This window comes from Falco naumanni, chromosome 14 (assembly GCF_017639655.2).
Source record: "Falco naumanni isolate bFalNau1 chromosome 14, bFalNau1.pat, whole genome shotgun sequence".
Classification (NCBI taxonomy): Eukaryota; Metazoa; Chordata; class Aves; order Falconiformes; family Falconidae; genus Falco; species Falco naumanni.
The window spans coordinates 7,539,914-7,555,594 of NC_054067.1; the positions used below are offsets into that span (position 1 = coordinate 7,539,914).

The following is a 15,681-nucleotide window of genomic DNA, read 5'->3' on the forward strand; positions in this document are numbered from 1 at the left end:
ATGACCGGTGGCCAGGGCCCCGCCGCGCCAGCTCGCCCCCGCCGCTCGCTGCCCGCCGCCGCCCGCCGCCGGCAGGATGGGGCTGCGCTCCCCCTCCGCTGCCTCCTCCGCTCTCCTCTTCCTGCTGCTGCTCGGCAGCTCCGGTGAGCGGGGCGGCGGCCGCCCCCGGGGCTGCGGGAGGTAGGGGGTGGGGGGGGGCAGGTGTCCCCGCGGGCGCGGGCCGCCCCTCCCGCTCCGTCGCACATGTGACGCGGTGGCGGGGGGGCTACGGGCCCGGCACGGGCCCGGCGACGCCTCAGCCCAGCGGCGACTCCCCGGGGTCGGCCCTGCAGTGGGGACTGGGCCGCCTCACGCCGCGCTGTCACCCCCGGGGGGGCAGCGGGGGCCGGGGTGCGCCACGGCGGCCTGGCGGGGCCCTGTTGTTGGGGAGGCCGGGCCGACCGGGCGGCGGACGCGTGTGTTTCACCGGCGGGGCCTGGTGGTGTTTCACCGGGGGTGGCCTGGCCAGCCGGGAGCTGCGGGGGCCGGCCCTCAGCGCTGCACCGCAAAACGGGCGGTGGGGGAGCGCCTCTGTCCGAGTGTCACCGAGTTACGTATCCCACAGCGATAGAAACCTTCCCAAAAATGTTCAGGGGGATGTAACGTCCCCTCCTTTGGGGCCAGAAATGGAGGCTACACGGTGAGGGCACCCCAGGCTCATTCCTTGGAGGCCGACTAGAACTGTACCATGGTGAAACAAATAGGGAGGCTCTGGCCCACAAGCAGCACTTCGTTCAAGGGTTGTGTTCGTGCTCTTTGCTGTGTCACCATAAAGCTGATGTTCTAGTTATAATGCTATTTAGAAACCTAGCTATTCTTTCAGTGTCTGGCAAATTGAATTCAGTCCTGAAATAATTTTCTGCTTTGTAATGAGTTCCTCTTGAGTGGTTCTAGAAAACAAAGTGAAAGCAATGTCTCAATAGCTAATGATCATACCTTCTAGGTTTTCTCCAGTCCTATGCAGTGGAAGTAGATATAAAGGATGCCTCTAATGCTACGTGCCTGTATGCAAGATGGATGATGAGTTTCTTCATAAAATACGAAACAAACAGTAGTGATTATGTAAGTATTTGGAGTCAACTTTTGTTGACAACTGTATTTTGTCCTGTGTACAAGTTTTAAGTATGCTCTTTTACTTGGTGTTTGGGTCTTTTACCTAAGGTGTTTGGGGTTTTACTACTTTTTTTTTTTTCAAGTTAGTTATTAAGTTTATTCCTACATATTCCTTCTAAAACAAAGCATAAGTTCTCAATTAATAGTACAAATAACTGAAAGTGCCCTGTTGCACTTACTTAAATGGTATACCTGTCAAACTTGATGGGTTTTGTGTTTCAGTGTAGTAATGTTCTTAGCCCAAATAGTGAATGTAAATTGCAGCTCAGCATGGTCGAGGCTTACAGCTCAGTTAGATTTGTACTTTTGTCTTGAATGTGATATGATTCTTTTCTAAGTCAGGTGTCAGGGGGACTTTTTCATAATTTTGTAGAATAACCTAAAATAATCTCACTGATCTTGTGCGAGGTTCTAACTCCAGCAGGTTTATAATGTTGTCATGGGGAAGGACTGCTATCTGTGAAAACATTTCAAGTTATTTTCTTTTTTCCTAGAAAAACACAACCTTGAATTTGTCATCCAGTGTGACACACAATGGAAGCGTCTGTGGCAATGACACACATGCTGCACTTCTGGCAGTACAGTTTGGCGAAGGTCACTCTTGGAGCATTAACTTTACAAAAACCAATGAAACTTACCAGGGCGACTTCATCACGTTTACCTACAACACCAATGATACTGCTGTATTTCCTGATGCTAAAAGAAAAGGTAATGTGCAATGCAGAATACTAGTTATAAAGCAGTTATGGCCACAAGCTTTAACTTTTGTGTACGTGACTTTGGTTGACTTTTTCAAAGTTAGAAGGACTAATATATCTAATGTCTTTTGTGCTATGTACAGCCTATTGTTAATCATACCTGCCTACTGGATAAGAATACAGACTAGTTGGCTTCACTGAATGTATAATTTCTTTAAGTGGAGTGAAAGGGGAGGATTAACTGAACAGCACTGATCAGTGAGGTGCTGCTAGTAGACCACAGGCATATGGAAGATTCATTTTAGTTTGCACGATGTGACCTTTCACCCAGCAAAGCAATACAGCGTTAGGCATTCCATGTACTAATACTTATTAATAATAGGAAAATTTTTTTCCTTAAATAAAAACTTAAGTAAAAGGGGTCATGTTTGTAATGGCTTGTCTGGTTCTGGAAGCTTGATTACTTCTCTGCACTACTTAGCACTTCAGGTCAGGACACACAGGTAAAACAATCAAGAAAGGTTAGGATTGTTAAACTTAATTATCTCTTTATTTTTGTCTTAGGGGATTATATAAAACAGAACACTACCTATAAATGTTCTTGTAGTTCATAAGGCATTAAAATAGTTGTACTTTTTTGCAGGACCAGTTACTATTGTTGTAAAGGACACTATGAGTCCAGTTCAATTGAATAATGTCTTCGTGTGTCATAGTATTGAGTCTTTTGAAGCAGAAAACGTAACGCAGATTTTCTGGAATGTTACCGTGCAGGCTTTTGTTCAGAATGGCACAATCGGTGAAAAAGGTGAGCATTTTGATTTGTGAATGAAGTTTTTTATATCACATCCTAGTGCAGGGGGCACAGTGCCGTAGTAAAAAATCTACCAGTTCTGAGATGTGCTGTGTTGAATTGTATTCATGTAAATATCCTTTAGTATGTCTTTCCTTGTTCCTGGAAAAGTAGATTAGTAGAACAGATTTAGTAGTATATAGTAATAGAGATTGTTCCCATGCCAAGGTGGTAATCTAGTGTATTCCAGTAATTGGGGTATTAAAAATAAGCACTTCAGAGCTGCTGTTGCTGACTAGATTATTTGAGCTTCAAGGTTTTTAACTGACTGCCTTCCATTTTCAGTGGTAGCCTTTGCTTTTTCATTTAAATAGTCCAGAGCCTGTTGTCTCACCTCACAGCTCAACTGCTCAAAAGAGATGAGCATGTTACTTTTCTACAAATGGTGTAATAGGGCTGCTGACTTTGTCTACAGCAAATACATATCATACTTCTATGACTACTTAGCTGTCTTTGTCTGTGTTTCACCTCTGTGTTCAGAGGTAAGTAGTACTGCATATACTACATGGATTTGAAACGGTGGGCATTACAGAATTTCTGAGAATAACTGATAGCTGTAAATTGTTTGGAATACTGTGCCATAGCGTTAAGTTTGAGACTTCTGACTTGGTGATTAGCAGACTCCCAGGGAGCCTAGATTTCAGCAGAGAAATTGGTGTCTGTATTGAACTGACCTCTGAGTCGTAAGACTTTAATAAAATCTCAGCACTGAAATGGTGGTTAAAATCTTTTCAGAGTCTAGATGTCCTGCTGATACACCTACTTCTGCACCTACTGTTCCACCTACTGTTGCCAATGTAACTACTGCATCTACCACCACTTTGTCACCTGCTCCAACCACTGCTCCCAAACCTGTGGAGAATCCAGACACAGGAAACTATTCTCTTAAAAGTGGAAATAAAACTTGTCTTCTGGCTACTGTGGGTCTGCAGCTGAATGTTTCCCATGACAAGGTACTTCTCTTCTGTTTTACAAGAGTAGAAAGGTTGTTGTAGTTACTTGGTATGAAATCAGAGTGCAGGGTATTTGCTTTGTACGCTGCTGGCTGTCCAGAACTGCTTTAAGTATTGTACATAGCACCTCTCTGACATCAGAATAGTTTTGTGGTGTAATATTTAGCTTCAAAACCTGATGTGGATTCAGCATAACTTGTTAGTGGGAGTACCTCTAGCATCATTGGAAGCCTGGAACTTTCTTTGCTCTTAAGGCTGTTGGTCCCTGCAGATCCTGTCTTTCCCCACAGAGGGAGCCGAAGGTAGCCTGTTGTGTTAAGTCAACAAAACAAAACTTCACTGGGCAGTCTGTGGTGCTTCAGTATTACCAGCATGTAAACTTAAGTAGCCTTGGTTCAGTAGTAGCCAGGCTCAGTCTTCCTGCTGTAATCTTCATGACAAGCTCTTCTAGCCTAAGACTGCTGCAGACTGAAACTCTGTATTCCTAATGGCAGCTGAACATCTTTGATATATGTCTATATTTCAGCCTGTTCTGATCAACGTCAATCCAAAGACAACTAGCGCAGATGGTACATGTGGTAACACAACGGCGGTGCTGAAATTGAATGACGGAAATAGCACGTTGATTAGTTTCACATTTGTTGTTGTAAGTAACTTCTTTTAGTTTCAACCAAGTTTCTACTTTAACAGCACTGCATGATGATTGCTCATAGTAAAATCCTTCTGTCACTTGCTGGTGGTAGGCTGTTCCCATGTAGGATGTGGAACTGGCTAGCAGGCCACCTCAAGGCAAACAGAGAATTGGGTTAAAGTAGAACATGTAAGACTGTGTTACCCTTTGTAAAGCACGTGTTCTTAAAGTAAAAAATGCAGAATTGCACACTGACAATTGGTTCTTGCTTCTTAAACAGAAAAATACAAGTGCAGGTGTACCAAAATTTTATCTGAAAGAGGTGAATGTTACGCTGCTCAACCGTCTGAACGGTTCTGGTAAGAAATAGTATCTATCTTAACACAAGCATAAGCTTTTACTCAATGTCTGTATTTATCAAATACTCCATCCCCGCCCCCCCCCCCCCCCCCCCCCCAGTGCTATTAATGCTTACTGTTACTTCCTACTTTAAGTCTTTGAAATTAGGGAAGAAAGTAATAAGCAGAAAAGGCCATAGGAGTTACTTTAAACAGCAGTGTGGGTTCATTCTCTTTTCCTGAAAATTCTGTTAATGGGGTCCCTATAAATTAAGAGGGTTTCCTTATAACTGTTTTCAGTAACATAATTTTTGAGGTGTGAAATACAGTTGTACTAACTCTGGAGCTTTTTGTTTTTCTTAAACCAGCTATTGTCTTTTTGACTGAGGATGCTGCTCTATCTTCCAACCGTTTCTATTTAACTCTCACTGGGAAAAGAAACCAGTCCTTCAAAAACTAAAAAAAAAACCAACAAACAAACCCCCCAGAAAAACAAACAAAAAAAACCCCAAACAAAGCCCTATGCTTTTGACTTGGAAAAAAGTATGCTGTAAGTTGCTTGTCATGGCTGCTGCAGTTAAAAGGCTACTAAAGCTAAAATCCTTGTAACTCTGTGATGTTGGGATGAGTGGAGCTACAAGGAAAGCCTAATGTCATGTCTATATGAAGCATAGGTTACTGCTAAGTACTGTATAACTTCAGGGCATGACTTCTGGTTAAACAGATAAATCACACTTCAGACTACCTTGTTTTTCAGAGCAGTCAGTGATGAAAATTGGCCCCTCTAGATTCAGCTCTTTAGTCTTATGATTGTATTAGCAACTCTCTTGCATTCAAAGTGGGCATGCAAGTTTCCTTATTTTTTTTTTTCCTCCTTTCTTTAGTCATTTCAAGTGCAGATAACAACAATTTCAGCAAGTGGGATGCTTTCCTTGGTAGTTCTTACATGTGCCGGAAAGAGCAAACTCTTGAAATTAGTGATGATATTCAAATACATACTTTTAATCTATGGATTCAGCCATTCCTTGTGAAGGCTAATAAGTTCTCTACAGGTAAGAGTTCTTCTTTTTTTTCTTAATTCTTGTAATGCTAGCAAAATTCTTATGTGCTGAAAAGCACCAGTGTTGGGCACAAGCACTTTATTTTTGAAGCTCTTGTTCCATTGTTTGTTTTTTGACACATGGAATGAAGAGAAGTTCCGAGACTGACTTGAAAGTTAAGGAAAGCTTTGTATTCACTTCAAAAAATGTCTGCTAGGTATGCTGATTCTCCTTCATAAAACTTGAAGGAGCTAGAGACACTGAAAAGGAACATAATAAGCATTACCTTGCAGAATAAATTAGAAGTTATCTGATACCATTTTGACATACAGCTTTTTGTAGCTCAAATGTATAAGAAAATGGGACAAAACTTCAGTAGAAGTGTACTTTGGTAATACAGTTAGATGTTTTGTTTTTTCCTGACAGTCAAAGGAACGGGGGGGGGGGGGGGGGGGGAGGCATGAACTGGCCAAGCTTCCTTCAGAAGCAGTCCTGAATATCCAGAAGTAAAGAAAGATTCTAAAAATGTTTGTTCGCTGCATTGTCCTGGTCTTCTCTGGGGAAAACTGGAATGGCTTAAATTACCCCTCTCTTAATCTTTAGTGTAACCTGGTCTTTGTACTTACTGATAATACTTTTAGCGGTCTTACCAGACTAGGCTAATCTGCAGACAAATAGATCAGGTGCAGGTTTTGAAACAGCTTTTTGTAGGCAGAGAGAAGTCCCCAAATGTATGCAGGGTAAACGGTGTTTATCACAATACATTCTAAAGAGTTAGGGTCCCATTTAACTGTGGTGTTCAATTTGCAGCTAGCTTCCTTCTAATTATAGCCTTTTCTTGTTACCAAATCTAGGTCACTTTATTTTTAATGAATAAAAGTACCAGACTTGCCTTAAATATGAAATAGATAAGCCTTGTTCTGTCTTAAAAGCAGAATGCCTCCTCCTTTGTCTAGTACAGATCTTGCACACCTGAAAATTTGTACACCATTAGCTTATTCTAGTTTATGAAATGTTCCAAGTGATTATATAATGCTTAATATGTGCTAGACTTACACATGAGACCTCTGCAGTTCTTTCTCTCTTAAAGATGTAATAAAACTTGATTTTTTGAACACCCTGGTACTAAGGGAAACAGATTTTTATAGCACACTTGGCAAGTATTCTGTCTTTATTTATTCCTTGTTGCAACCTTTTTCTCATCTACAGCCCAGGAGTGTTCGCTGGATGATGACAGCATTCTAATCCCAATTGTAGTTGGTGCTGCACTTGCTGGCTTGATTGCCATTATAGTGGTTGCTTATGTAATTGGCAGAAGAAAAAGCTATGCTGGATATCAAACTTTGTGAATCTAAATGTGATTCCTGTTCTGATTTCACTTTTAACAAAGCAAGTGCAAGTTCTGAAGTCCCCAAAAGACGCAATACCTAGGAGTAATTACTAGCCGCAGGTAATTGGAGTTGAGAAACAAAGAGAGAATGTTTATCTCAGATGAAGCAGCGCTACGTTTTTAGTTTTCCTGCTCTGAGAAGACAACGTGGGTTTCATAGCTGTTTTGAAGATGTCAAATACTGGATAAATTGCTAGGCTAAGGATTTTATCTTGCAAAAACCCTAAAGTGTTAAGGAATTATTTCTGCATTTTAAAAATCATAGCCTGAAACAAGAACACATTCTAAACTGATGTGCATTGGGCAACTCCCAGAATAGCATAGAATTTGTACTTGCTTCTCTCCTCTGCGTTCCTTAGTTGTTGTCATAATTGTGGGTTAAGCTGGCAGTGTTAGTCACTATGTTGACTTGTATAGTATTTAACAAGGATTGTACGATGCCCAGTAACAACTTTGTTTTTCATAGAATTGAACTTCAGGCTGGTGATTAAATGATCTTTTGAAGTGGCAGCAGTAAGTTACTTAGCTTTGACAGAGTTTGAGTAGTTTACTCCTGCCTCAGTGTCGTTTCAGGAATCATTCATATACCCTGACTGTACAAACAAAATGGGTAACCTGTACTTGCCAAATGGTAGATACAGAGGAAGACTTCAGTGCCGTTTTCAAATGCTTTCAAAAAAAGAATTTACTGTTAGGCACTGAATTCTTCATTGCTTACTATACCTTGGCAATCATCTAAAATACTCAACTGAGGTAGTGTTCTGCTAAATTAATGCAAGCTTTTTTGCTGGCATCAGTTTAAAGGGAATAACCTTTCTAAATATTCCAGAACTTTAAAGTGCACTTAACTTTATATCCTACTCTGCACAGAACTAGTCTGTCTTGTTGCTTTGAATGACCATTGTTTAAAAAAATGCTTTTGTTTAATGAGCCAGTATCTGTTGTTACAGCTTGAGCTGTCTTTAAATCTTCATCTTGGATGGTTCTCTGCTGATCAAAATTCACATTATAACTGCCTGCCATTGGCATTCTGAATGATTAATGTACTTTATGTTTGATTGTTTGCTGTGTAGCATTTATTAATGTTAAGAATGCAAAAGCCAAATGAGTCTGAGATGGACCCATAACACCTGTTTTTCCTTGCTGTATGGAAAGGATAACTAGCTTAAGTGCAGCACGACCGGACTGTTCTTAAACTGCAGCTCTGTAGAGACTTAACCTTTGCTGCACTACTTTTTTCTGGCCTCCTTGTGCTGTAATACATAGTTTTTACTGCATGGAAAAAAAAAAGTCTTTTAGACTTTTAGGTAAGTGTGGCTTTTTTTGCATATGTCATAACATGAGCTGCCTAAACTAGTTATTTAATGAACATAACATTGTTTCCCCCTTTAGAATGAGTTTACTCTGCATCAAAGCTGGTTTAGTGTTTTATTAGTGTTTTCTAGGGTTGTAGAGATGTCTGTGGCATGTTTGTATACAAATCATAAAATACACTTTCAATAATTATTTTTTTTTTGTAAAAACAGTTTTCTCTTGACACTAGCCAAGGAAGCAAGTATGGGTGGATAATGCTTACTATAGCTTGTAGTCTACAGCTTGAATTTTGCATCAGTTACTGAAATTCATTTTAACGAAAGTTGGGAACTACTTTAAGTTTAATCCTGAAACAGGCTTCAAGACTTAACATTTTAATTAAACAAAAATTAAAAAAAATGGATCTAATGACTTTGGTATTACTATAGCTCAAATGCAGAAGTTCAGATAAATTTTTAGCACTTCTGTGACTGATGTTCAGTGGCACCAGTTACACTTGCATTTCTGTTAAGGAGTAGTTACCATGCTGTATTCATCTGACCATGCAAATTTTTGCTGTGCAGTTTCTAAGTGACAATATAGAAGATGAGTGCAAACTGTTCCCAAAATTCAACAGTACTGGAAGTATCTTTGGAAAAACCTGCTACTTAATCTTCATTTACAAGTATATTGGCTAAGAGATTAAAGTACTCCTAGACTGATGTGCAGATAACTGGTTTAAAAAAAACCAAACAATAATCTCAAGTTTCACCTGACTGCCTGTTGTTATAAAACCACTAGTTTTCCTGTATGTATTGCACCGTAGGGAACTGTCAACCTGTTCAATATGTGCTCTAAATAATAAAGATTGTTCTATTTCTTAAGGAAACCTGTTCACATTTTTTTTTAACTAATTTGAAAACAGACATCTTGTACTGTCTTTTTTTTAAAAAAAAAATAAACTAAATGAGTAAGGTCAACTTTGAATCAGTCTATATCTGAGATCCTGTTACACAGCTGGTGAAGGCACTCCTCAAAGAGTCCTCTGTCTTAATGCTTTGTTTTGTAACATATTGTGAATTGTGCTTGGGTACAATCCACTAGCAGAAGACAGCTTGGGAACTAATGGAGACACTGTACATCTGGTTCATCATTAGAAATTTGCTTGTAAAGGTTTTTGTCAGTTGTAGTTCCCTCCAGACCAGGTGTTTTTGATTGATTTTGCTAGTCATTTGAAATGGGTGTACAGCTGTGAACGGTTCAGTTTCTTCTAGCAGTTGTCTTGGAAAAAGAAATAAGTCTCTACATTCAACAGAAGTGTTTAGGGAGTCTTCTGGGAATTGGTTAGTAGCTTCATCCTTTATGGTAGAAGCTCTGATGCTGTCTGTGCTGCCAGTTCTTCTGGTAACAGTACTACTATATACTACTTGTCTGTATCGAGAGGCACTGCTCTTCCCTTTACCATACCTCTTTCTGCCCTGTCCTGTGAACTCTGGTCATAGGACAAGAGGAAAAAGATGCAGTCTAATCAGATATCATCTTCTTGAGTCTAGCCTGAACTGCTTATATAATCACTGTTAAAGCTCCCTTCTTATCTGCTACACAAAGTCAAAGTAATGTTAGCACCTTGCTGAAGTGTCAGCTGAAGCTTTTTTAACGTGAAGAAACACACAAATATTTTTGTAGGCTCTTCTTAAAGAGTTCAACAGTGGGGTTCCTAAGGATGTAAATCTGTCTAAAGTAAAATTAAACTACAATGGGATTGCAGGCATCAAATTCTGTCAAATTGTTAGTACAAGTCAGTCTGTAAGAGTGTGACAAAACTCTGAACAAGCAGGAGTTGCTGTTGTCCTGTAGTAAGTGTAAAGACTGGGGGTGTGTGTGTGTGTGTGTATGTCAAAGCATTACTGGTTTTACTGTAATTGTCTTGTTTGTCTGTCTATATTGTTGGCTGTTCTGGAGACTTGCAATATCTAGACACTGGAAGACTGGACTTTGTGGTATACAGTAATGTTAAATCTACAGTAATAGGCAGAGACGTGCTTTTCCAGAAAGTGCATCCTGGAGCTGTGAGTCTATTAGTTACGATATTTGGGAAGGGGAGCTATTGCTATTGTATTTTGGGGAGGGGAAAGAGGGGTCAGTGTTTTGCGGATGACTGAATGATGCCCTGCTGGGGAAAGGCATACCTTTGAAGCAATTGGAGGGAGATCATAGTGTTAAATACTTCTACTTAAATACATTTCTATTTCAGACTTGCCCTTTTTCTGTTCAGCTGAAGATTGCAGCCCAGAGGTAGACAACTTCATTGTACCCGTAGCAGTAGGAGCAGCTTTGGGAAGATGATTTGTCCTAGTGCTTGCTGTGTTGGTTACAAGAAATGCTGTAATATTGGGTAGGAATAGTTTTAAAATGAGCAAGTTTAAGTCTGTTTTTTAAAAAATTGAACTCAAAGGGCTGCTTGTTTGTTGAGTCAGGCAAAAGTTTGTTAAAAACAAGCCTGGTTAAGCAAATGATGCAGAGTGTGTTGTCATAGGTTCAAACATAAACTAACAACTTTGACTATGAAATAGAACATATTCTGTTGATGAATTAATTTCAGTTCTTCTAAAATAAACTTTAAATTTCAGAATAGTAAAGAGGTGCAGTGGCATTATATGAGTGAAAATAGTTTCGTTCTGTTTTGTGAAAATAGCATTAACTTGTGTGCGCTTGTGGATGTTGAGTGTTAATGTATATAATCTATCCTAGACTGTGGTTTGTTTTGATTTCTGTTGACTGTGCCTTATATACAGTTTACTAAATATTAAAATTATGCTCTAAGATACCAAGATTTCTGATCTTGTAGCATAAAGATGCCATGCTAGTACTCCTCAAAAGAAGCTTTTCCAGCCAATGAACACCTTTTTTAAAATCTATTTATTTTAAATTTACCACAGCGTTCTCTATTGTATAGCGCATAACAATAAAAAAAAATAATGGGGCTATCAGTTGAATCTCATGATTGGAATTAAAAGGAAAGCTAGCTTTTATACTGAGGCTACAAATGCTGGGGGCCAAGATTCTTTTTTTATTTTGAATGGAGACATATTCAACCAAATAGCATTGACAAAGCTATTCCTCCTGGCCTGAGCGTGGAGTCTGCTTGTCATGATATACTGCTACAAGGTTCTGCATGTGAAGACACTTCTCTGAGGCATCTAACCATTGTACAGTAACAGTGCATGCATAGATGTGTGCAGCAACGGCAGCAAACTGGAGAGAGGTAAAGGATGAAATGTCCCTGGTGTGAAACTAAACCTTTTTTATCCTGGGAATTCCTTGTAACAGTGAAGCAGTGTGATGTGTTTTGCAGCAATCTCCTTCCTTTGAAGAAGAGAAAGGGCATTTGTCACTGCCTGCTGGGCACCTTTCATCCTTAGCAGATTCGATCCTGTTTAGTGTTAATGACCCATTATCCAGCATGCAGTAGTTAAATTGTGTATGTTGATCTTTGGTGAACAAAGATGATTAAACATCAAATGCAGTTATCTTTTTAAGATGTTTAAATGCCTTTTCAGTAGTCAGAATATTTTGAAATAGCTCGTTGTATAAGGTCCGTATTTCCTTTCCTCTTGTCTTTTCTTCCCAAGTGTTACTCTGTGTGGCAGTAGGTGCCTTCAGATTGTGGGTGCCAAACCGTGTGGTGTTTTCTTTCCCTTTGGCTGAAGGTTTTGTATAGCCTTCTGGGGGGGCGGGGGTGCTGGGCTGTAGAGAGCTAAATTGAGCTAGTAAATCCTCCCTAACTAAGGCTGACAGAGGCTGGTGTGGTTTAAATACTCGTTAATAGCTGCTAACTTTTGCTAAAGCATTGGATTGTGTGCATGACCCTTACTCCGCTCTAATATAAACTAAAGCAAAAAGTTTTATAAGGAGCTCTGCTTTATTAAAGGCATGTAAGTCAAGCACCCTTACCGTGCTGAAGCAGTACACAGACGCTGTGTCATATCTTGCTAAACATCTTGTCTCAGCACCACACCAGTGGAGCTCTGCCCTCTCTACAGATGAGAAGAATGCCAAGCCCTGCCTCTGTGTCAGAGTTTGAAGTCAGGTCCCAGTGTGGCTTGCTAATCCTTGCATGTTTGTATCAGCAAGGAGTTCTTTGTGTTTTACAACCTGTGTATCTAAAACCACTGCAGCATTACAGCTGTCTCTTTTTCTCCTATGTTGATTTCAGTAAGGTCTGCATAGTTGTCAGCTGAAACTGATAACCCTTCCCTTGTGTTTTTGGGTGGGCAGCTTCATTTTCAATCAAGAGCGAGCCTTTCAGTGTTTTCCACTTGGTGCTTTCAGCATATGTCTCTTGTAGTGTTGAGTAGGTTTCTCCTTTGGTTTGCTGTCTGTTACTTTGTACCTAGAACCTAGAGAAGTGCTGGTGACCAGGGTTTGGGAAATCACTTGGAAAAGTAGTAATATATGGTCTGTCTGCCTGTGCTGCTACACTTCTGTAACTGAGCCGTGAGCAGCAAATGCCTGTTCAGGCTGCTGTTGTGTCCTCACGTTCCTGATCAGTGGACTGCTCGCTAGAGGAAGATGGAATTAAACATACAAATTGGAAGTAGTGCGTTACCGATACAAGTGATGCGTGTGCTATATATGTCTATCTTTCTATCAATTCTTCACTCAATACTGATTTTACTGTAGATGCATTATTGTATCCAGTACAGCATAAGTTCTCAAAAATGTCTGTTAGCTCCTTGCTTGCTTTGGTTTCTAATGCTGGATTTCCTTTACTAATTTATTCTCCCTTGCTTTTTTTTTTCTGTTTTTCTTCTTTCTGCAGCTGAAGAGTGCTTTGCTGATTCTGACCTGAACTTTCTTATTCCCATCGCAGTGGGCATGGCACTTGGCTTCCTTATCATTCTTGTCTTTATATCTTATATCATTGGAAGAAGAAAAAGTCGTACTGGCTATCAGTCTGTATAATCTCTTAATTCCATCTCTGTTGCCACCTTCCCTGCTTTTCTCTTTTTCCCAGATTCCCTGATTTGCCCCTTTAAAAATAAGAAAAATTAATAGTTTCTTTATTAAAAAAAAACAACAAAAAACTACTTAATGACAGAACAATGTGCCATAAGTATGAAGATGAGTTGCAGAATTACTTGAAACTACTGTACAATTTTGAAGGAAGTGTTCTGAGGACCATAGAATTGAGTAGGGTTGATGCGTGTCCACATGAGAAATGTGTGCTTGAGTAAAGAAAAAAATCTGTGAAACTTTTTATTTCTGTTGTTTCATCTTTTTACACAAGAAAACTTCTAGTTGCATACAGCTTATCTTGGATACTGCTGAAGCCAGAACCATAATTAAAGGTGTGAATGCTATGTCAGAAGGGACTTGTACATGCTATGGGAAAATGCATACCAAGCTCTTAACAGACTTCTGTGGGGAATTTGGCATGTGGCTGTCGTCTTTTTTTCATTAGCAGCTTGTTCTTATGAATTGGTCTGAATTTCCTCTTCCTTCTGAATGTAAAGGTAGTACCTGATCTCTTTAATACTAATGTAGTATGAGATGAACATCTGATTCTTCTAGCAAATTAACTCGTTTAACATCAGTATGGAGAAGTTGACTGCTAACAGATGTTAAATAGCCTTGCACTAGCACGATGTCTTTACTGTCTTCATTCACCAAGTTAAGGCTCAGTCCTGGAGAACTTCCACTAAGAAAAGCCAACAGTCCGCTGAAGGAAATGTGTCCTGTGCTATTTTCTTGACTGTGTTTTCCCTGTTGTTCTGAGCTCAACTGTGGAATGAGGGCGGGAGGCTGGAATTTCGCTGGCTGCCGTTTGTCTCAGCTTTGGTTGTGTGCGCATAAAGGAGCTACACAGTGAGTTGCTACTCAGCCACGTGAGGCTTAAAGACCGCCTAAGAACACAGATTGTTCAGAGATCCCTGCCGTTCCTTTGTCCAGCTTTCATGGGCTGACAGGGAGCACCGAAAAGCTGTCATCTAGGCATGCAAGTGGAGATAGAAACCCAGTCTGTTTTGATAGGATTAATCTGCTTTTAATCTAATTATTGCTCTCTCTCAAATAACAGTTGAATAGGGTAAGAGCACAAAATTTCTGGCATAAGGAATGCTGATCGTAAAGCAGAAACTAATATATATCTATATGTAGTGAAGTAAGTGACTTCCAAAGGAGTAAGAGCACCTGGCTTGTTTGAAGATGCTTTCTTTGTTGTTAATGCCATACCTTTTGCAATTCGAAGTTCCCTATTTAAACTGTACCAAAACAGAAGCTAGTTGTTTGTGGTTGTATGCTGCTTCATTCCCATCAGGTTCATGTTGGTAGGGTGAAAGAAGCCTCTTGCTCTTCCAGCCTCTTCAGTCCATCTTGGTAAAAGCCTTCTGCAGCTAGTAAACCCTGCGTTCCGGCTGAGGGATGGCTCAAGAGCTGCCAGGTCTGCAGAGGGCTACTGATGGACATGGAGTTACTGTCCTCTGCAGCAGGTGTTTACTAAAGCTGCTGTAATATTTAATCTTTGTGCATTGAGCCTGTATCTATGTTGTAGGGAAAGCACCTTCAATAATTCACATACACAAAGGAGATGGTCAACACTGATGTTTAAGTAACTCACAATAGCTATATATGCAGGGAAGGGAGATTGCTAAACAGTTACTTTTGATGTTTGAGAAATACCTGTATGTTCAGTTATTCTTGTCCTCACTGTGACCAAAGACAAGCTTTACCTGAATCTGACAGAACTGATTTTTGTACCACAAATGGCCTCTTGAACCAAGTTATCTACTTCTAGGAGTGTAACTTAACGCTGCTGAGTCTGACTTTGTGCTCTGGTTCTGGTTGTCTTGGTCTTTTGTGTTGTACCTTTGCTCTCGCATTACTTGCTCTCCCAGCCGGAGTGGAAGATGGAGAATTTTTTTGAGACTGGCAGCTTCTCAGTAACAAGCACGTGCTTGTTAGTGTGCTGCTTTTCTCTGCTGCCAGCAGATGGATTCCATCTACGGTTTCATGCTCAGATTGCAGATCAAAGTATTTTGCATCACTTTTGCTAGGTTATTTTAGTAAATCGTGGTAATTTCCTAGATCCACACATATGTAGATATATTTTATATATACATATAAAGTAATATTTTGGGCTTCAATAGAAGTCAAAAATTGAACCGGCACTTTAAGGTTGTTGCAGCATGAAGTGGTGTATACAATTCTCCAGATATTGAAATGACTGTACAAATATGCTGAAAGTAGAATATGTGTATGGAAAATAAACTACAGTGTTTATAAAGCTTTGTTTTAGTGTAAGTAGACATGCATGCCATTTCTGAGAGCTTTTCCA

The 15,681-nt window shown here is 40.1% G+C and overlaps 1 protein-coding gene across 1 annotated transcript; it reads left to right on the top strand.

Annotated features, from left to right (window-relative positions):
* On the top strand, nucleotides 1–15,630 carry LAMP2 (lysosomal associated membrane protein 2). The gene is given in 10 exon segments (XM_040614047.1): nucleotides 1–47; nucleotides 49–143; nucleotides 983–1,101; nucleotides 1,647–1,860; nucleotides 2,494–2,655; nucleotides 3,436–3,653; nucleotides 4,180–4,299; nucleotides 4,565–4,643; nucleotides 5,507–5,674; nucleotides 13,168–15,630. Coding segments are annotated over 10 exon segments (1,365 nt in total). The 3' UTR covers nucleotides 13,311–15,630.
* The last annotated feature ends 51 nt before the right edge of the window (nucleotides 15,631–15,681 follow it).